General features: G+C 39.8%; 1 protein-coding gene across 1 annotated transcript; it reads right to left on the bottom strand.

The window, feature by feature from the left end:
- Positions 1–328: 328 nt before the first annotated feature.
- On the bottom strand, positions 329–21,997 carry LOC121941741 (protein NSUN7-like). The gene is made up of 13 exons (XM_042484603.2): positions 21,985–21,997; positions 21,778–21,906; positions 19,813–19,995; positions 18,908–18,966; positions 17,837–17,973; positions 16,893–17,045; positions 15,364–15,547; positions 13,698–13,911; positions 13,375–13,518; positions 13,147–13,248; positions 11,093–11,210; positions 5,851–5,971; positions 329–1,287 (listed from the first exon to the last, which is right to left on the bottom strand). The coding sequence occupies exons 1-13, from the start codon at positions 21,995–21,997 to the stop codon at positions 409–411; spliced, it is 2,436 nt and encodes an 811-aa protein (XP_042340537.2). The 3' UTR covers positions 329–408.
- Positions 21,998–22,526: the final 529 nt, after the last annotated feature.

A 22,526-nucleotide genomic window follows, 5' to 3' on the forward strand; every position in this document is an offset into this window, starting at 1 on the left:
GATCTATATATACACTTAGAATGAATTTTGATTACCCTGTCTTCAAGAACAAAATAAAAAATACATAACTCTCCCCACTTTTCAGTCCTATCCTCCACCCTTATAATTTATACACAGTCCCTAATAAGTATCAGTTAGCAATAATATACAACAAAAGGTGAAAATTTAGCACTATTAACTTATTAATGACTTGCTGCACCAATATACCAATGTGATCAATATATTAAGTGACCGTTTCAGCAGCAGTGCATAGATTTAATGAGAGAAACAGCCATTCTTTTCCCTCATGTTTTATTTCTTACAATAATTATATTCCGTTAAAATGATTTTTCCTTTTCTTTTTGACTGTAGTGCCAAAACATGACAATAACTTTATTTACCACAACATCAGCGAGGACAATCTTATTGTTATAATCCAGGCAGAGACACTGAGGAGGAGGAGGATGCAGATATTTGGGTGAGCTGACAGTGGGAGGTCTGGGAACTACTCTTCCTGCTGACGGAGCTGGAGGACGAGGAGGAAATTGGCGGGAGGACCAAATCTGCAGGTTTCAACACTCTCTCAGTAGTCTCTTCCTTCTTGGGTCTGACCAGCTTCCCTCTGGCCTGTTTCGGGCTCTCTGGCTTCTCCTTCAGTGTTTTCTCTGCTCTCTCAGACTCTGTGAGTCTCTGCACCTGTGTGGAGGCTGCAGGAGGAGGAGCAGGAGGGATCGGAGAGGAGGTGCTTTGCTGTGATTTAATGGTTGCGTTCTTACTGAGCTTGTGTGCGAGGGCTGTGATTGGAGACAGGTGGTGGGAGGGTTTTGCTGAAGACATTAACGTCAGCGTGAGACGAGGTATTCTTCTCCTGCGCCTCCTGTAATGTGATTGGTTGATTTTTCTCCTTGTTGATCTCTTTTTGGGGCTTTTTGGGTGATGCTTTGAGACTGTGGTTATCTTTTTGGCTTGTTTTGGTCCCCATTTGACCTTTCGCTTACCTCCTTTAAGCCCTTTACCCTTTTTTCCACCCTTTTTCCCCTTGTCTTCTTCCTTTTCCTCCTCACCACATTCACCTTTACTCTCTTCTGAAGGTGTGACTGAATCTTCTCTGTTCTCGTGCTCTGTTCCTGTCTGCGTCTCTTGACTCGAGGGGGATGAAGGTTTGCTGCTGGCTGACGTGCTGCGATTTTTCCTGCTTTTCCCTTTTTTACTGGTTTTTGATTGTTCAGGAATGATACCACCCAGGAGGCCCTTTGCCGCTGCCCTTGCCAGCACGTCGTGGACCGTCTCTACCTTGGTGGGATCCGCCTGAAAGAGCAAGGGCAGCTTAAGATTTGATGTGAAGACATAACACATTAAAGCGACAGGCCTCCAGGGTAACATAGCACCAAGAGATCTATACAACACAACACGAGGCTGTAAAGGAGCCACAGCTATAAAGTTACCCTGCAGAGGAGGAGGAGGAGGAGGAGGAGGAGAGATAGTAGGGTATATATCCTGACGGAGCAGAGTGGGATATCACCTCAGAGGCAACATGAGAGTTACTGTCACACAAGCCACTTATCTTTTCTCCTCCTATATAACCTCGCTCACAGTCTGTGAGGTCATCCCTCTGTCACACTGTCCCTTTTTCTTCAGACTTTTGTGAAGACTGGTCCATATGACTCATTTAAGCTGCCTTCATTAGTAAGTCTGTCTTGATTTCCACTTATTTGGATTATTATTAACGCTTAGGGACTGTTGTGTGCATTTTTTTCTTCATTTTTTTGATAATTTTGGCTGTGTTCATGTATATGGCATCACTTTTGGCAAGATTGTGTATTTTTGTTTAATCTTGGAATTTCAAGCTTAGCTCCCAAAATAAGTCCAACATACACAGAGTAAAGAAAATCGTCACATTCATATTGCTAGGTGCAAAAATGCTCCATTGAAACTCATTCAAATTGTAAGTTTTGATCCCACAGCCATCAAAGCATAAAAGCACGCATTGTATTATTTATGGGTGTCATTGCCTTGGACTATGTCATTTTTATTATATTCCACCTGATGATTTCATTCTATTTTTTTAACCATATTTGGCATATGGCTATTTGGCTATTTCCACTAGGCTCACTGTTACAATCAATGTTACTGAAAATCATTGACATATCCCGGGCTGTGATAACCACAATTCCACAGTTATTTTTACCTTTACTTAATCAGGAGTAGTCCCATTGAGATTCAGAATCTCTTTTTCAAGAGAGTCTTGCTGTCTGAGACAACAGCATGATGAATTTCACATAAAAGAACAAACAGACTTAAACCACAACAGCAAATGTTAAAAAAAAACAGCAATAAAATTCACACACAAGCAACAAACAAACTTAAAACAAACAATTAGCAGCATTCGAAGACCATACATGTGCATTCAGTGTTCAAAAGAGCCTTCATCCTATTTTTTTTAAAAGGGGACCTATTATGCTTTTTGGGTTTTTCCTTTTTCTTTATTGTTTTGTGTAGAATTTTTTTGCTTGTAAAAAGTCTCCTACGCATTAAATCCCAAAGTCCAAGGCAAAGGCAGCTCTCTCTGCTCCTACGCTGCCTGAAACAGCTGGTTTGAGTCTAGTGTTTACTTCCATAACTTGGTGATATCACAATAGCTGTGTCTGAAACCATTCCCTATCACGGAAATAGTACAGTATATAGTTTGTTCACAATTTTGTAGATGCATTTAAATTCTCAACAGTTAATTTCATCCACTTTATGGTGCACTATAAAAACCCTAGAATGCACAGCAAATCTGAGTGTACATATGATGTACCCTACAATTTACTTCCATATACCACAATGCAATGCGATTGTGTATTTCCAGAGAAGGAAAATTCCATCGTCGTATCTGAAATCTCGTTTGGTTATCCCCTATAGTTCACTATTTAATACACCTTACATAGAGAACAGTGGGTGAGTGAATGGTTTCGAACACAGCTAATGCAACAAACAGAATAGCATGTGTGTAGAGAGAGCCAGCTGACCAATCGCAGCGGAGCAGGCTTCTTGGGAGGTGGGACATAAGCTCAGACAGACTGTTTTAGACAGAGGTGCTGCAGCAAAGGGCAGTATGAGACACATGATGTGTTTTTTGAACATTAAGGCATGTAAAATTATTCTGGAAGAACCCCCAAAATACAAATATGATACCCAAAATTAGCATAATAGGGGCACTTTAAAATATCCCACACTGATAATCGAGTTTAGTTAAAGGTGACTCCAAGATTACGGAGCAAAAACACTAAACGCACTTTCACCAAAGTCAAAAGGCAGGTTTCAATTAAACCCTCAAATAGTGCACATTAAAAATTGCAAATACAAAATACGCCTAATGGAATTTCGGAAAACTTGGATAAACCCATTTATCGCAAAAAAAGTTGTTATGTTCGCATGAGGTGATATTTCAGGCGATATGAAAAAGCCATATTTCACAAAAACTACAATGGAAACATGTTTTTGGCTTTTCTAGGTCACATGATGCTATGGCTTACTGGATCCCTCATGATGCAGCAGGAGCTACAAGAGCTGTTATTGCATCACATAACTCTTCAAAAGTTGAGCAGATCACCTCTGTGAAATTGTGGACTATCACCTCCCAGAAATCTTTCATACGTGGCCGCTTCCACTTATAAAGGGCCTTTCCATTATCGCTCACATAACACGCCTACGTGACCTTGGATTGTAAATAATGACGGCTAGTGTGGTGGCTGCAATAGAAATAAACGCGCTAATGTTTTTGACCATCCATCACCGTGCTTCTTGGCATAACATCACTCAGTGGAAACGCAGTCGTCCGGCACTTGTGCTTTATTGTCATTTTGAAACATATCGCTTGAGTTTTGCACAAATCTCTAATGCAAACCTGCCTAATGAAACAGTCTTTAGAGTTATACAGCTTGTGTGGCTAAATACAATTATTGAATGTGACTAATAATCTGAGTTAGCCCTGAAACAGTGCTCCTTACATGCCTCTTTACAGGGAGGTCAATGTGAGTATAAAATGAACAGATTAAGGAAGAAACAAGATGTAGCCAGCAGCTCATTAACACCAAAACACGTGCACACGCACATGCATGCGCACACTCTCCTCCAAGTGTATATACTGTATATATGCAGGAATAAAACAGTCTTCATCTGCAGTGACATTCAAACACAGTATAAATCCCTTTAAATCTCCTGTAAGCCTTTCTCCTCCCTTCCTCCTCCCTCTGTCCGTCCGTCTGAGTCTCTTTATATACCGTCTCCTCTCTAATGAAAGCTGAATGATGTTCAGTGCGCTGCTCAAAACACTGCAAAAGCATTTTTCTTTATTCTCTCTCAAGTGTTTAATCTGGCTTTACACTGTTTTTCATTTTCCTGCTTTGACAGCATTATATGCTCCCAGTCATTTATAAGCCTCATACTTAAATTACGCTGCAAAATGAGAGTTTGTAATAAAACGGACCAGACTAGAGAGGAGCATGAATGACGGCAGCCTGTCAGATGTGCTTTCCACAGAAGATTTTCAGGGTTTTTCAGAGATTTTTTTGGACACATCTGTCTCTCATGTCTGTTTTCTTGTGTCTCCCTTTGATTTCAAAAGGAGATTTCAAGCCGACTTCTTGTTGCCTCATCTCTGTCTCTTTTTTTCTTTATGCTGCCATGCTGCCTATTTCAGATCCTTTTAACCCTTTGGCACCTGGATCTAGTATGTTAGTTTCCCTGTGTTGCATTTAGACTTCCTTTATTAGCAGTTAAACCTCTGAAACCTAAAAAAGTGGTTTGATTTCTTTGAAAAACATGGTAGTAAAAAAACATAGTGAGTAGAAAACTACATTTGAAATTAAAAACATTTCAGAAAAAAAGTGAAAATGTATTGAATTATTGAATTTTTTGTATTTTTTTGGTCATTTTTCATATTTTCAGGAAATTTTCAAGTAACTTTTTACTCATTTCTTGCTAATTTTTGGGTCATTTCAAAGAAATCAAGCCAAACTTCTAAGTTTTTGTCGAGAAGCACACTTTGACTGCTGTGGAGTTTCTCATGTGAGCAGCAGTGAAACACCTCTGAGTCGTCAGTGTAACTTTATCTGCAGCCGCAGCTCTGGTGTCTGATGTCGATGTAATTACAAGTGATGATCATTACATTTTTAATTACTGCACTGCCACCGGACAGGTGAGCAAGACCTGCCCCTGTGCACATGTGTGTATGTGTGTGTTTGTATTTTTCCAATACAAACACAGTCCCCTCCCTGCACCATTCTCCTGAGCTGCAGGGCATCAGAGGAGCAGCATCTCATTTCTTTCTGTTGTATTTTTCTTCTTTTTATGTGTGGAGCAAGAGAGCAGAAGGGGGGGGGCAACGAGGTGATGCAACAAGACTGGAGGGCTGAAAGAACGAAACACAGAATTATTCATTCATCTGTGCTGTAAAGTACTGAAATGTTTCAGTGGCTCGCCTGTAATTCATCTTTAACTTGTCTCTTTTTTATAGAGTATTGGAATAATGCTGCAGTGTTTCACGGAGTAAGACAGTGTGTGTATGTGTGTTTGTTCGCGTGTGTGTGTGTGCATGCACGTGCGTGTGTGTGCACGCAGACAAGCAGAGAGCCGACCGACCTCCCAGCAGACAGACAGTAAAAGAGTGCAACCTCAGCACTACTGGAAGGTCTCGTCGCAAAGCAATCACACACACACACACACACACACACACACACACACACACACACACACACACAGACAAACACACACCACAAAACCTCCGTACACCCTCAATCTCCAAACACAGCCTTGCCCTCTACGTGCCTCTCCATTTTTTTTCCTGTCAGTCTCCACGTCTCATTGGTTTTCCTCCCCCCGTCTCACCTGTCGGGACAGCCGGGCGATGAAGCAGCCGTTGGTGAATTGAGATGTTTGGAGCCTGAAGAACTTGGAGTCCATGCTGTCTCCTGACGAGGAGTCATCAGGGAAAATGGGGCCGTTCACCCTGAGAGAAACATTAGTTGTAAATAGATACGATGTAGCATTTAAACATTAATATATCATTGCCACATGAATTCAGAGACAAAATACTGTCAAAGAAATGGGAACATTGCACACAAGAATCATCATTTTTCGAACATTTTACAAAGGTACTATAAATTATTCCTGACATCCAAGTCCAGAAAATGTATCATTTAAAGTCTGCCATATGTAGCAGCTTTACATTTGTCCTTGAGTGTTTTCAGGCAGGTAGGGGAACTTTTGCAACTTTGTAACTCATAAACTGATGCACAGTTTTTTAAAAAATTGCAATGCAGTGCACAACTGTTTACTGTAGATCTCAGAGGCCACGGGACAGGCATATCTATGGGCCACTGCATTCCCAGCTTGCACCGCTGGGTCCTGTACATGTAAAACACATCTGGTGTAAGTACCCTCAACTTTTTAGATATGTTGACAAATGGTGGTGAGCAGTGAACCAAACCCAGTCTGAATTCTGTTAAAATATGCAGATGATGTGCTGATGGGACCTTAATTCATATTAAAATTCTCAATGAAAATCTTATTTTAAAGCAAAATAAGAGTGAACAACTCTGCCATTCTTTATCCACAGCTGGATGGAAACCAGTAGAAGTGAATAAATGAATGAATGAATGAATGAATGAATGAAGTGTACCGAACAAAACATCAGCCTCATAAACAAATACTAAAGCCACTTAAAAAAATATCAGGAAATAAAGAGGCAATGAAGCACATATAATTGACCCATGACAAAGCCCCGCCCTTTAATGTCCTGAGCCAATCACGTTTCGCTCAGCTCCACAGTGCACTTGTGACAGTGACTTCCAGGGAAAAATTTTGAGTTTTCTGCAGTTTTAATTAAATTTATGCAGTTATAACTTAAAAAATGGTCAAAAGATGCAACACTAATTCAAGATATCCTGACAGGTTATTTTATCCCGTTCCCTAAACCTGACATAAACAAAGTGTCTCCTTTGGATTTAGCTCAACGTAAAGAAGATAAACAAACGAGGATGTCTACATTTGGTCTAAGGTAACACAGCATAGTGTTAGCAAAATTTGCTGCAAAGTGACAAGTATGTATGACTTCATACGTTATGTTGGCAACTCCGTGTATAACATCACCTTAAAGCCAACTTTGCTAGCTAACATTAGCTTAAGTTAGTTAATAGTTGCTAATAGCTGCCAATAGCCGCTAACATTATGGCCAACTTCAGCTTCGTAGCGTTAGCTCTTTATGTCATCTTTTCAAATTAGTCTTTGTATTTTTGTTCTTTGACATTTGGACATAAGTGTTAACTGTAGCAAAGGTTGTAGTTAAAGCCCACCCACCTGAAAACTGTTAATGTTAAGTTAGCTGTAAGGTTACAAAGAAAGCAAACGCTGGCTAATGCTAACACTACAGCATCGTGTAAAGCCTTTTGATGGCTTCTATGTGAAATATGGAGCTTCTGTCCCCCAGAAAGTTCTGTAGAGCATCTTTGGATTTGTCTTTGACACTGACAGCTGCCATTGTTAATTTAGACAGCGTGCCAGTTTTTGTCAGCGTGAGCTAAGAGGTTAGCAATAGGCCAATTATGCATAAAAACAGCTCAGCAGTTTAGATACATGTTTGGTTTTACTGCTATGTCCTCCCTAGCCTATACTTAAGAAGATCTGTCTTCAAGAATGAAGAAATGTATTCCCCTCTATGTTCTAAGTTTTAGTCTTTTAGTTAGTCTTTTTTATATAAGCAGGGTTCCCGCCAAAGTCTTGAAAGATGCTGAATTTCATCAAAAAATAAGGTCTTAAAAAATATTAAATTGACTTAAATTCATCTTTCAAAAGTCTTCAAAATGCTCAGATATGGTAGATCAGATTTGATTTGATTTTATTCTTTTTTCTTTTGACGTTGAATTGAAAATCTCAAAATAATTGGCAATATCTTTGTTTTTTTGTTAAATAATTCAATAAATTCTTCTTCTTCTTTCTTAAATTGTTCGTGGTGGGAATCAAAGCAATGGAATACCATGTGCAGATTGAAGGACGCAAAATCACCAAGAAAACTGGCCAGAAATGCCAGATATTTCCTATTTGTGTTGGTAAACCAAATAAATTCATTATCTTTTATGTATTACATTCTAAAAAGGGTTGTTTTTTCAACATTTGACGGATAATCTGGACAAAAGTCATGTTTTATGTTATAATAAACATTTAGACAATGCACAATTGTCCTTGAATTTCGGTTATAAGAAAAGTCTACCTTGCCTTAAGCTGCAGGAACCCTGAATATAAATGGAAAGCATTTTGATGGCAGTTTAGAAGATTAGCATGCGCTTTAATTCAGACTTTACAGTTATTTGGAGAGAGCTACCCTAAAAAACACCAGGCAGCTTGGTGCTACAGTAGATCTGCGCTGTCACTGAACAGTTTCTGTAAACACAGAGCTGAAACAGCTGCAGATGGTCTCACTGCACATCCGCAAGTTGATAAAAGAACTCCTGTGAGCAAATATAATAACATTTGGATTCTCTAAGAGGATGGATGGTAGAAGTGAGCGGTGTGGAGCAGCAGGCGTGAAACAGACTCTGAAATCTTCTCCACCCCATTCACCCCGACTGTGGGATTAATACTGTCCCCACGGCAACCGCAGCTGATCCTTTATACTGTCGTCAGCCTGCTGACTGGAACCTCTCACTCACACACACACACACACACACACACACACACACACACACACAAACACACACACTCTTGTACACACAGTAGCCTATATAACGTGGAGATATGAGACACCCTGTCATATTTACACTTCACAGACATTATCTGCTCCCTCCCTCACTTTGTCTCTCTCTTCCAGTCTCTCCTGCAGTCTGTAACTCTCAGAGATAAAGCTCACTGCTCACTATAATTGGCTTCTGCAGTTAGATACGCATGCAGATGTTGAATGAGCAGCTGTTGAGCTGAGTTTCTTTTTTATGAGACTCTGACTTTATCTCATATACTCTGTGTCTTTTTTTTTTTTAAATTCCAGTGTATTCTTTTTACGCTGTGGTATGAGGATCGTCATGTTAGATATTGTCTGCATTGAGCAAGCAGATGCTTTGCAATCGTTACTTAAACCTATAGCGAAAGGTCTGTAGATTTCCTCCTCAGACTAATCTTAATTTGAAGTCAACAACAAATAAAGTCTTCTGCGAAAGTGACTTACTGAACTACTACAGCTGTTTAACCCTTTTAAACCTGGATTGACATTAAATCAAATCTACATTCATTTGCTGCATTCAGGCACCTTTCACAAGTATTTTAATTAACAACCTGGCAAGAAATGTCCAGTAAATTGCAAGAAACTCTAATATTTAGAACTTTTTTTTCCCAAAAAGCAAGAGAAAAAATGTCCAAAAACTATATTTATTTTCTGTTTGTTTTTCTTTGCTTGTATTTTCTTGTTCTTAGAGGTAATTTCTTGCTTTTTTCTGGGTCATTTCCTCTTAAGTTGCTCATTGCATTTTCCCCATGTTTTTAAGAGAAATTAAGCCAATTTGCTCAGGTTTCAAAGAGTTACAGAACAGTTATATTTTTGAGCTTTTTCAGGTCATTTCCCTATTGTTTTTGCATTTTTGTTTGTGCTAAAATTCAGGTAATTTCCTTGTCTTTTTTTGGTAATTTCTTGCCTAATTCTGGGTCACATTCTATGTAGTTGCTCATTGATTTTGTGAGAAATCAAGCCATTTTAGGTTTCAAAGAGTGAAGTAAATGCTTCACACAGCTCTGCTGAAAAAAAAAACAGAACAGCTAAATACCAGCTTGTGCTATTAGCTTGGATTTAGCTGCTTTTAAGGGACAATCACACTGAGATGTGTTGCTAGAAAAGCGTTGCCAGAAAAACCATTGTTTCCCTATGGCAGAGTATCTATGTCGGGTGCTCCTCTCTTGCTGCTGCGCAACGCATTTTACTGTTGGTTTTTGGGTGCATAAAAGTTAAATTAGGCCTATGTTCAACTCTTCTGCTCAAGGTCGCACTGCTTGTCAGTGTCACTTTTGGCCACATGCATGCAGCCCCACTCCATAGGCACTTCCAGCTGTTTTTCCAGATGTGCCTCCAAGGCATTTCTGGAGTGGTCGCTCCTGATGGGATGGGTTTTGGTCGCCCCCTTAGATGGTCCTGACCTACTTCTTGCTGGTCTTTAATGGTTTAGCTGGGTGGACCACCAGCTGGACATGCTGGTGTCACCATCCTAACAAGCTAGCCATGCCAAAGGGGGTCATTTGCTAGTTCATTGTTTTCATCATTAAAAAAATATCTTTATGTATATCCCATGACAATAGACTTGACTGATTGATGCCCTTTGCTTTTCATACTTCCCCCTCATGACACATTATTTCTCCATACTTAAGGATATCAATTTGGTTTCAGTTTTACTGGACCTTCAATGGATAAACCAGCTAGAGTGATCATCACAAGCAGCTAAACCACGACCACCTCAAGGTCAAAATGTTCATGTCCAATATTTGATTTATGACCAAATGAGCAGCTGTTTCCTGCTAAATAGTAAAAGCTAACATTGTGAACATGGTATCTACCTGCTTAAAACACTGTAAGCATATTAGCGTGCACGCATTAGCATTTAGTCCATGCTCACAGAGGTGCTAAGCTGACTGAAGTCCTTAGATTGAAGAATGGTTTTATGAGCTGACATTTTGTTTGATCTCAATGAAAGCAACGGCCCTGATGGATGACCATGAATTCAGTAATGTGACAGAAACTCAGTCACAGTGAGAGCATGATCAGCTTCAAAGTAAATTTTATGTGAAAGCAGGTGAGCTTCACTGCAAGCTGCCAATCAGCTGTCACTCTGTCACAGGCCGGCTGGGGAGTGGAGGAAAAACAGCGTCTACATGCCTTCAGCTTCGTGTTTCCGCCTGAATACACCTAGAATTACTTTTTCTAATAAAAACCCTTGTTGCATTATGTTTGGCCTGTAGAGGAAACACTTCATGATTAATTTCAGTTTTCTCATATTTGTAGTTTGAGACTGTGAAAATGTAATGAAAGGTCTGAGTGCATAATTAAATACTTAATAGAGAGTGATCTAAGAGAGAGAGCAGGTGTGTGTGTGTTTACCTGAAGGGCAGTAGTTTTGGGTGAGTGTATGTTTTCTCTAACACTCGTTTCACCAGCTGTTCATTTTCCTCGGGATACACTGAGCGTGTGCAGTAAACCACCGTCTGAACCTTTGGGACTGACAGAGAAGAAGAGAATACAAACGATTCTGCTCTTACAGCGCTGACTGACATCCTATAAGATATGCACAGAAGAATTTACACAACAGTGTTTTATTAGTGTGTTTATGTATGTTTAATATATTGTTTTATTGCTTTAACCCTTTGAAACCTAGAGCGACTTTACTTTTCTTGTGCTGTTTTCAGATGACTGACATGTTTTTTAACCTTTGAACCCCAAGAATTTAGTGGCAAAACTATATTTATTACTATCATAATTACATATATAAAATGCTAGGCACTTTTCAAGGTCATTTCCTTTTTTGCTTGTTTTTTAACTTTATTTTTTCTTTTTTTCTTCAGGTATTTCAGGTAAATTTTTTGTACTTTTTACTAATATCTTGCTAATTTTGCTATTTTTGGGTCACTTCTTTTATTGTTCACTGCCTTCTTCCCATGCTTTTGAAAGGAATCAAGCCTATTTGCTCAGGTTTCAAGGGTTAAAAGTTGGATAATAAGTTAATGCAGGCTCACTAACTCAACGTTAGTGAGTTCATGTGTTTGTTTGTATTTGTGCTTTCAACATAGTGAGGACCAAAAACTGTATTATAGCATCAGAGGGAGATTGGGAAAGTGGGTCCTTTTGCCTTCAAAGGCCTGTTTGAGGGTTTTAAGGCCCAGACACACCAAACCATCATCAAACACTGAGCAACAATGACTGCTGCTTCACCTTACATTGCCTGTGTCAAAATGCTGTTGTTGTGTGAATGAAAAGCCAAACTGCAAAAAAGTTTCATGCAAAAACTGTTGCAGTGTAAATGGCCCTTAGAGCTGATGGCCAACTGGCAAGTAAATTCTGCACCTGCGTCAGAGGAAATAACTCTCCACACCAGCAGATGGCAGTAGTCTGTAATTGTCACTTGAAAAGAGAAATCAGGAGACAAGAATAAGCAGTTAGCCATGCTGAACATGCTGAATCCTGAATCAGCTGAAAAAAAGCTAATAAGAGCTGACATGGTCCAACAGTGCAGTACACACTGCAAACACAAAGGTAACAGATGCTCAGTGATGGTCTACTATTGACCTTCTGCTGATACATTGCCATGGTGTGTCAGGGCCTTAAGATTTGGTTTTGAGGATCAGGTTACAGATGGGTTGTAGCTGGGAAAGGGCTGGGGTTAGGCATTAAGTTGTGATGGTTAAGGTCAGGGTAAGAGTTTAGGAAATGCGTTATGTCAATGAGGGTCCTCACAAAGATAGAAGTACAAGAATGCCAGTGCGTGTGTGCTTTCAAAATATTTATCCGAATAAAAATAAGATGCATTACAAGTCATAGTAGTTTTTCACTTACAAAAATATGTGCTTTGGTTTTTGTTGCATACATTAACCCTTTGAAACCTAGAGCAACATCACTTTTCTTGTGCTGCTTTTAGATATCTTTCACAAGTATTTAAAAGTTTGGAACCCTGAGCAAATTGGCCCGAACATAGGAAAAAGGCAGCTTTCACTAGAAATAAGTAGATTTAGAAAATTATTTTTAAAAAGCTAGGGAAAAATGTCTTGTGAAAGAAAGCCAAGGCAAAACTATGTTTATAATTCTAATTCTAATAATTCTAGCTTTAAATTATGTTACCAAATAATATTTTTTAAGGACTTTTTTCAGGTCCTTGTTCGTTTGTGGGTTTAAAAAATATATATATTTTCAGGCAATTTTTTGTTAATCTTTTGCTCACTTCTTCTTTCTCTGCTCATTGCCCTCTTTACATGTTTTCAGGGGAAATCTAGCCAATTTACTCAGGTTTTAAAGGGTCAAACATACAAAAACATATTAAGAAGAATAAAAATAAGGTAAAGTACTGCAACACTCAAGAACATAAACATAACATATAAAAGCTGAAATAAAAATATGACATTACTTTAACATAACAAATATGTGCAATACAGCAATAAACTCACAGGAGAGAGCGTGTGTTAGTAGTCGCGCCTGCTGGATGGTCATTGTGTGTATTTTGCTGTGGGACACAGAACTGTGGCACAAGTCCGGCAGCAGACCCCAGTCTGTCAAAACAACCACACTTATTCAGCATTTTTCATCATATTTGGGAAACTAAATGCAAAGACACTGTATCTGTATATATCTGTATTTTATTTTCTATTTGTCTGAAGTTTTTTTTGTTTTAGTACCTCCTTGTTCACTGTGCATGGTGGGCACAGGGTCATTGAGGGCTGAGGACGAACACTGAGGCACCACTATGATGACCTTTAAACGCTGGACAGTGGCGTGCCACTCATTCAGACCACAGAAGGCTTCTGACAGGACTCGCACATCTACAGCGGACATGAATTTGCATCAGGTAAGTCATGGATACGTCCAAAAGTTGTATAGATATAGATAGAGATGGAAATACTCTCAAAAGGCTCATAAAATGTTTATGACACTTGTGTAGAATTGATTTTTTTATCGTTTTTGGGCTTTTTTTCCCCTCTATGGTTCATTTGTCACTCACTTTTGATGTCCATTTGTGAGAGAAGTTCTTTTATCTCATCTATGTGTGAAGCAGCGTGATCAGCGGCGCACACCAACACTCGCACACAGCGGGCAGCAGCCGCCACAGCTATGTGAGCCACAGTCATAGCTGAGAAAGATCCCACCGCCAGGACGTCACCGTTATCAAACAGCAGGGGGCGTAACGCGCTCACTGCCAGGCACACACTCCTGTCCTGCAAAAAGAGAGAGAAACACACACAGATGCACACATGCTCACACATGTGAATCATTTTTGTCTTTTTCTTGACAAAGCTGTACTCTCCGGTTTTGTCGATTGCAGGGTGGCTAATTAACCGCAAACCAACTTCTCTGACAAATTTACACAGATTTCACAACTTAAAACTTCACAGCATGATGAAATCCAGCTGCAAACACCAAAGCCCCCTTTGCAAAGAGCATAAAACCTAAAATGTATCAGTTAAGTAATTAACTACATTTACTCTTCCTGTTCCTCTAATTGGGCAACTTCCATTGAGGAATTTTAGGACAATTTTGGTATTCTTTTTAGATAATAAATTGGACTTGAAACTGAAATTTTCTTTGTATGCTATAATTGGACGTACTAGTAGATTGAAGTAATTTGTGATGAATGTTTGGCCAAAGATTAGAAGAGCATCTAGATGTGCAGTGTTGGTGGATTTCACCCACCAGCCATACCACAAAGAAAGCATTAAAGGTGTCCTCCTTGGCTGAGTTGTAACTTTAGCAAGCTCAATGGTGCTAGATGAGCTAGCAGTAGATGCCCACTTCCTTCTGTGCCGTGCAGAAATAGGAACTATTTTCTGTCTTCTGAACTACAACTGCAAACCATATCACCACACTAAGGGGGAGTGCATCCACTTATGGACAAGAAGCTTGTGACAGCACAAGATGTAAACATTAAAGACATCCTCCAAAGCTAAACTGCAACATTAGCTCCCTCAGTGGTGCTAGTAGAGCTAGCAGTAGATGCACGCTTCCTTCTGCACTGTGATTCAGTAGCTGGGTGCATTTTGGTAAAGAGACAGTAGTTCCGTCATAATGCTCAAACAAGGTCTGCCATTTATTTTGAGTGACTGGGTCATGATTTCTGGACAGGCATTGCTGCTGAGTTTTTCCAAATGTATTTTTTGGCACTTTGAGCACCACAAGCCAAGTGCCATCTGGTTCCATGATATTGGAGAGATGGCAGGCATCTCTACGGCTGATATCTCCAACACTCAGCAACTCACACCAAACTAATCTAGACTGAAAAATAGCACTAGAGGTAAGAGGAAAAATGTGTGTTTTTGTATTGAGAGTGGACGGTTGGAGTGAACTGTTCCTTTAATTTCTATTTTTTTCCCTCTACTAGTCCATCTCATGGAATCATATCTAATGTTTTACTTTTTTTTATAAACCAGAACTTGCACTTCTAAATAATTAAGTAAGGAACCAATATACTATAGTGCCCTATTCTATAGCGCTACAGTAATATACCAAGTCTACTTCAGTTGGACGTGCACTCTTTCAGTCCAACAGTCTTATACCCGTCTTCTAAAGTTATCATTAAAAGCTTCAGAGGGAGAAAGGTGTGTTTCTCATTAGTGTTACCTATATTTAATTTAATTACACACTTCACCACACAAACAAATTGATATACGTACCTGTGTGTTTAGAGCATGTGTAGCGGTAAGGCTGCTGTGCTGCAGCAGAGCATGAAGCTGCTGGGAGAAGACGAGTGTGTCAGGACAGAGAGGGTCTCTGCAGAATGTCCTCTCCCTGATGTCAGTAATGATCTTTACTTCACACAAGCCGGCTCTTTGTAATGCTTCACACACTTCTTCCACACTACAGACAAGATCACGTGTTCTATTAGATTCAAAGTTTTACTGGAGGCAGAAATATTACAGAGGGTATTTGCAACAAATATTGTGACTTGGATGCACTGCAGGGTTTTTTGGTGAACAGTGTTGCAGCATTTTTAGCTTCACATCAATAACAACGGGAGCACTTTTTACCCCAGAGCAATAACAATGCTGAGCCCTCCTGTCTCAGATATGCCCCAGTGAGCTTCACTCACCATTAACCCCGTACTGCAGTCCGCCCAAACACAGCCTGTCATTTTAACCCCACAGTGTCACTCCATAAACCGCTCCGTTAAAGTTTAACACTTGTCTTTATATTGAAATAATTTGCTCCCATAGACACAAATAGACTATGTGTGGAGTCTGTGAGCAACAAAGAAGAACTGAAAGGAACCACTGCATGCACAAGAGTAGGATAATTAACCCTTAGGGTCCACTTTAATATTACACACACTTGTATCGCTCTGTGCACGTCAATGAAAATCAAGCTTTAAAAAATATTATACATTAACATTATTTTCTATTTTCATTGGATTCAAATTTTTACCAACATCAGCTCTAATCCTAAATATGAAATATTAATTATTTTTTATGAATTTTAAGCCTTTAAATGCCAGGTTTGTGTCATGATGCCGCTATGGTTTTAGATAATAAAAAAATAACACAAAAAATGAATAATTTTCAATACAGTATAAGCAAGGGGGATTTTAATTGAATTATTTGTTTTTAAATGTATTTATTTTTATCACAGCCAGGGATATGACAATGATCTGCAGCAACATTGATTGTGACAATACACCCAGTTGAAATAGCATGTATTTTCTCCATGTGCCAAATATGGTCAAAATTACATTATCAGCAGACAGCCCAGACTGACACCCAGAAATAATACAATGCATGTTTTTATACATTGATGGCTGTGGGACCAATAATAGCAGTTCGAAAGGTTTTCAATGGCGGATTTTTTGCACTTACCAGTCTGAATCGAACAATTTAGTTTGACAGTGTATTTTAGTCTTATTGAGGAGCTGAGCTGGAAATTCCTAGATTACACAAAAATACACAATCTTGCCAAAATGTATGCCATATGCATGAACACAGCCAAAATTATGAAAAGCACGTAAAATGTGCCAAACAGTCCCTAAGGGTTAGATATGTTCAGTATGTTTTTAAATTAGGCTATTAATAGCGCAAAGGACTTAAGCAGATATAAAATAAGAGCAGAATGAATTTGTGAACAAAAATAAACAAATGATGACTGCATGGCCCTCTTTGTGTGTGTGTGTGTGTGTGTGTGTGTGTGTGTGTGTGTGTGTGTGTGTGTGTACCTGGTCTTGAGAGTATTGACCCAGGCGTAAAGTGGCAATCGTTTAGCTCTGTGCTGTTTGGTCCTGACAGAATCGGACAGAAAACAGGAGACACTCTGCAGACTCTGTTTGACTCTGCAGCGAGCGAGAGACGCTGCCAGCTTGGTCTTCCACCTGTAATAAACACAACACCCAGATTACTCATAAACATACCTCATATCACATATTGATGTCCTTCAGTTTGTGTGATTTCTAGATTAAACTGCAGTTTCACAGTTGCGTTATACATAAACTCTTAAAGTTACAGTTGATAACTTTTATGAAAACTACTTTTTGTCATATTTGCTGAAACAGAATTAAGATTCTCTTATTGCATTGCTTTTTTCTTACCTCGGTGTTTTCAGAAACATCATTTAGTGTACTGTTGAACTGTAAAATCAGAAAGTTTGTGACCCATCAGCCATGATGAAAACAATCAAGCAAAATCAAAGCACCGCCCACTGACTGGAACAAACTTTTTCATTTTACAGCTAAACAGTGCACTAAAGTATGTTTCTGAAAACACTGAGGTGAGTCACGGGCAATGCAGTAACTGAATCTTGATTCATATTTGATCAGTGCTCCTTATTTTGGCAGTTTGGCTGCAGATCAAGAGCAGTCTGTCTTTTGACAGTTATCAGAGCTAGCAGATCCACCACTAAATTTCAGTGGCAAGAACCGTGTTCCGTGCCATCACAGCCACATGGCCCATACAAACCCAAACAACATGAACATTACTGCCCATGCAGAGTATCATCTGTCAACTAGGAAAGCTAATAATGCCAAGGTGTGATGCCATTCGAAGCAGTCAGAAAAAAATGATTTTTCTTGCTGATTATCCGTCTAATTTTTTTTTACAGCTTCAAATGCAATCTTAACACTTGACGTTTAAACACACACACACACACACACACACACACACACACCTCTGCAGACTGTTCTCTAGGTCCCTGACGTCTTGCACAGGTTCTTCCCCTTTCTTTGTTGAACGCTCACTGAACAAAAACCTTCGGTCCTGGAAGTCAAACAGCATCACCATCGCCAAGGGCAACAAATCACTGGGCTGCAAAAGAACAAAAGACAGGTGTTTTCTTTAGCATCATCATCATATAGAATATACACATACAGAAGTCAAGATTCAGATTTGTTCTGGATTTGTATGGAGACATTTTGAGGTTTTCTTATGTATTCTTTTAATGTTTAAATGCTGGTCACCATTTACTTCCATTGTTTAGGAGATGAGTACAACGCCTTTTCCCCATGAAACTCTCACTTTTGGGCGAACTATCCCTTTAAGGAAAGTGTAATCAATACTGTATGTGGCTATAAAAGAAAGGGAAGAGTGAGAAAAGATTGTCCCACTTTCCTTTCTTTTATAGCCACATACAGAACACTCTATACTTTCCCTCAACTCCTTATCTCAGTGTGTGTGTGTGTGTGTGTGTGTGTGTGTTTGTGTGAATATGTATATGGCAGTAAAGAGGTGTGTGGAATCACTAAGAGCTGTGGAGCTTTTATAGTCACACTGCAGACTAATGATCTGTCAGCCTATTCTATATGTTTCACCAATCCTTCAATAAAGTCATCCTTTACACACACACACACACACACACACACACACACACACACACACACACACACAGAGCTAAGTGTGTCTCTTTGTCCATGTATGTGTCACCACACAGTGTTTTATCGACAGTGTTTTATAGTGTCCCAGTTGGAGAGTGCGTGTGCCTCTCTCCTGTGTGCACCATTTGCCACCTTTAAGCAGCCAGACTCCGTACAGATCTGAATACAAATGTCCTTTAACTGCATCCCGTCGCCCTCACTCATTCTACCTTATTCAGATGGAGCACATTCATATGGACAGAGACAACATGGCTACTTTATCTGAAGACAGATACTAACTCCTAGACGGTTTAACAGTCCATGAGTAAGTGCCAAAGCGTCTTTAGTTTTGGGTTTGAGACCACACATGTCAAACCTGGAGGACTCACGATGTGCTGAGACGTGTGGAAGCAGCTGTCAGTAATGATGTCCTCCAGTAAATCTTGGTCTAGGAGAAAAACAATTTTGTTAATGGGCAAAGAAATAATATAAAAACATCAGTTAGATTACATTAAAACACTGAAGCCAAAGCAAAGAAATCTTGAAGGCTGAGTTCACCAGATTTTCTAATCTGATAATTACACACACACACACACACACACACACACACACACACACACACACACACAGATAATTATCTGTGGATTCATCCGAATAAGTGCATCCTTTCACTTTATGTGGATTGCCCCATTTTTAATGTGAAAATATTTATCGGTGCTGCTTTAAATGCCATTTTTTAACTGCAACAAAGACGTACAAGTCCATTCAGATCCATTGTACTGAGGTGGCAGCTGACTTCTCAGGGAACAATATCTACAAACCTAGCCATATCAGAATCATCTGCAGATACCTGCCACCACCTGCATGTACAGTCAAACACTGTATGGTAACACTGTGTGTGCTTACAGTATGTGTGTGTAAATTTGCCTCTGTGTGTGTGTGTCCATGGCATGCACCCTCTTATCACCTCCCATACAGACATCTGCTGCAGCTCCAGCTCAAGTAATTTGCAGTCACATGGAAAAATGAAATGTATGACTATATGCTATTTAATCTACATTCTGCAGTTGAAGCTGCTTTTCAAAAGTGAATATTGGAGTTGACACATGCTGCAGCTTCACTGCTATTCATTATAGAGATAAGGCCTTATAGGAGGTGTGGAAGGTCTGCAGAGATAGCAGGAGAGTAGATCAAGTTAATTTCTTCCTGACTTTATGTTTAACAGGCCGTCCTCACTGGTCTGGGTGCATGCTGCTACTTGAATCTCAAGGTTAGTGACTTCAGTAATTAATACATTTGAGTGTGTTGAAGGCGAGTTGGTAGGCCTGTCTCTGTGTGGTTTTGTCTCCGCTTTCTGGTAGCGGTGCGTCTGTCTTCCTCCCATAATGCAGAAGTTGTTGTGCGACCGGCTTCTCTGTCCGCAGCTGATGGAAAACGGCTGCTGCCAGTTGGTAGGTCTGATCTGATGGAGGAGAGACTGCACAGAGAGACAGAGGATGAAGTATTGATAGATAGAGAGAAAGAAATGTGGTATGTGGAGATGTGAAAGTAAATCATTGTTACAAAGTGGAGAAAAGGATACAAGGAAATGACATGAGAGGAGTAGAGGAGACATCAGAGGAGTGAAATGTATAAGTTACAGTGCATGCCCTTAGAAGTGAAACTGATGATTGATACTGTAAGGGCTAACAGTAGACGGTTTAGATATCAGTTGACCCTTTTCACGGCAGTCATTTCATCCTGACCTCTAACTTTAGGATAAAGTACAGCTTAGCTATAGGCGACTGCAACCTGAGGCCACACAGGTATATCTGAGAGCCTTGTCTTTGTTTCCACAATAAAAGCCCTTGCCCTTTGTCCGGTGTTGAACTCATGGATGGATTACCAGGCACAGGTTTAGGGGCCAAAAGTATCAGGAGGACCCCCTGGCCTTCACCTGCAAAATGTCCCTTAGAGAGACACATAACCAACAAGGAGACACTCAAAATGAGCAACAAAGAGATGCAAAACAGCTGCAAAATCACACAGAAAGACTCAACAATTGTAAAAAGAGGGTTAAAAAGACACAACATGACTGCAAAGACACAAAAAACACTACAGAGAAACAAAATGAGCATAAAGAGAGACAAAGCAACTACAAAGACACACAAAATGTCCTTATATGACTAAAAAGACAAATAAAATAACTAAAAAGAGACACAAATAAACTATGAGACACAAAGCAAATACAAAGACACACAAAATGACCTCAAAGATACATAAATCAACTACATGACACACAGCAGCTACAAAGAGACACAGAATGACCTCAAAGAGAGATAAAGCAACTACAAAGAGAGAACAAAATTACCTCAAAGATACATAAAATGACCCAAAATACACAATGACTACAAAGAGACACAACATGAGCTCAAAGATATACAGAAAAACTGAAAAGACACACAGATTAACTACAAAGAGAGGCAAATAACCAACAAAGAAACACAAAATGACCCAGACATACAAAGTTCCTACAAAAATGCAAAAAATAATTATAAAGAGACACAAAGCAACTACAAAGACACACAAATTTACCAAAAAAGAGATGCAAAGCAACTACAAAGAAACGCAAAACAACCACAATGACACAAAAAACTGCTATGAATAGGTTCACAGCAACTATGAAAAGACACAAAACTACCACAAAGAGACACAAAATGACTGCAAAGACACACAAAATGACTGCAAGGAGACTAAAAATGACTACAAAAAGGCACAAAAATACCACAAAGAGACACAATGACTGCAGGGAGACGAAAAGCACCACAAATAGACTCAAAATGACCCCAAAGTGACAGAGACTCACAATGACTATGCAAAACAACCACAGAGCGACAAAATGACTTCAAAGAGACGCAAAACCACAGAACGATGCGTAATAACCAGGAAAGATAAAATGACCACAGAGAGATGACATAAAGGGAGGCAAAACAATAATGAAGCCTGTGTGCCTTTTTCTCCTCTGTAGGAGAGCTGGTGGGACCTTCTGCATGTCTGTGCCAAGGTGCCCATTTCTTCATAATCCGCCCATGGTTGAACTGCTGCTTTCATCATCATGCAGTAAACTCTGATTGATGTGCGACTGCACTTTGCTCACAGGCTGCTTGATAAATGTTTGAACATATATTTGAACCCTTACACCGTCCTACAGAATACGGCTGAATATGATTAAATGTTCTCAGTGTGAGATAAAATATTGAAAGTCAGACTTGAATTTCACCTGGTGAAGGTGAAGATGTGTGAAGGTGGGGAAGAGGAAGTAGAAATGAGAGGGGCTCCTTCTGGTCCTGATGGGAGGTGAACATCTCCTCTGTCACAGAGCTTATGTTCACATCCTCGCTGGAGCCCACTGTGAGAGAGGGGGAGCAGCTCATCTTACACACACAGAAAACAAACAAACACAGCAGCAGCAGCATAAACACCTTACCTTTGTCTGCCATCATCACAGCAACAACACCAAACACTTGTCAGGCACGTCTGTAAACACTGTTCAGTCTATCTTCCAACATTTACGTCTTATACTCTTTGACTCTCCCACAAGCCTCTGCTGAGGCAGCGCGCATCTAAACAGACACAAACATTGTTTGTTTACAGAGCTGAATCTGAGCTTTGCAAATGTAAATAAGACGCATAGCGTTAGTCGGGGCTGACATGTGATCTGCCCTCCAGTTCCTGTGAGTGTGAGACAGTGTGGCTCTCGGGCTCTGCGTGTAATTGGGCTCCTCCTGGTGCAATTAGGAGGCTGGACAGATACATCAGCATAAATAAATAATGGGCTGCTGTCCGACCCTGGACAAAGGTCCACCTCTCACTGCTTTAGACACACACACACACACACACACACACACACACACACACACACACACACACACACACACACACAGAGACAAGTGGCAGTATGTTTGTGGGATGTGGTTCAAAATGTGGTGGAAGAGGCACTCAAATCTTGTAATTGCATAATGTAGAAAT

This window comes from Plectropomus leopardus, chromosome 3, assembly GCF_026936395.1.
Source record: "Plectropomus leopardus strain MGB_pleo_1.0 chromosome 3, ASM2693639v1, whole genome shotgun sequence".
Lineage (NCBI taxonomy): Eukaryota > Metazoa > Chordata > Actinopteri > Perciformes > Serranidae > Plectropomus > Plectropomus leopardus.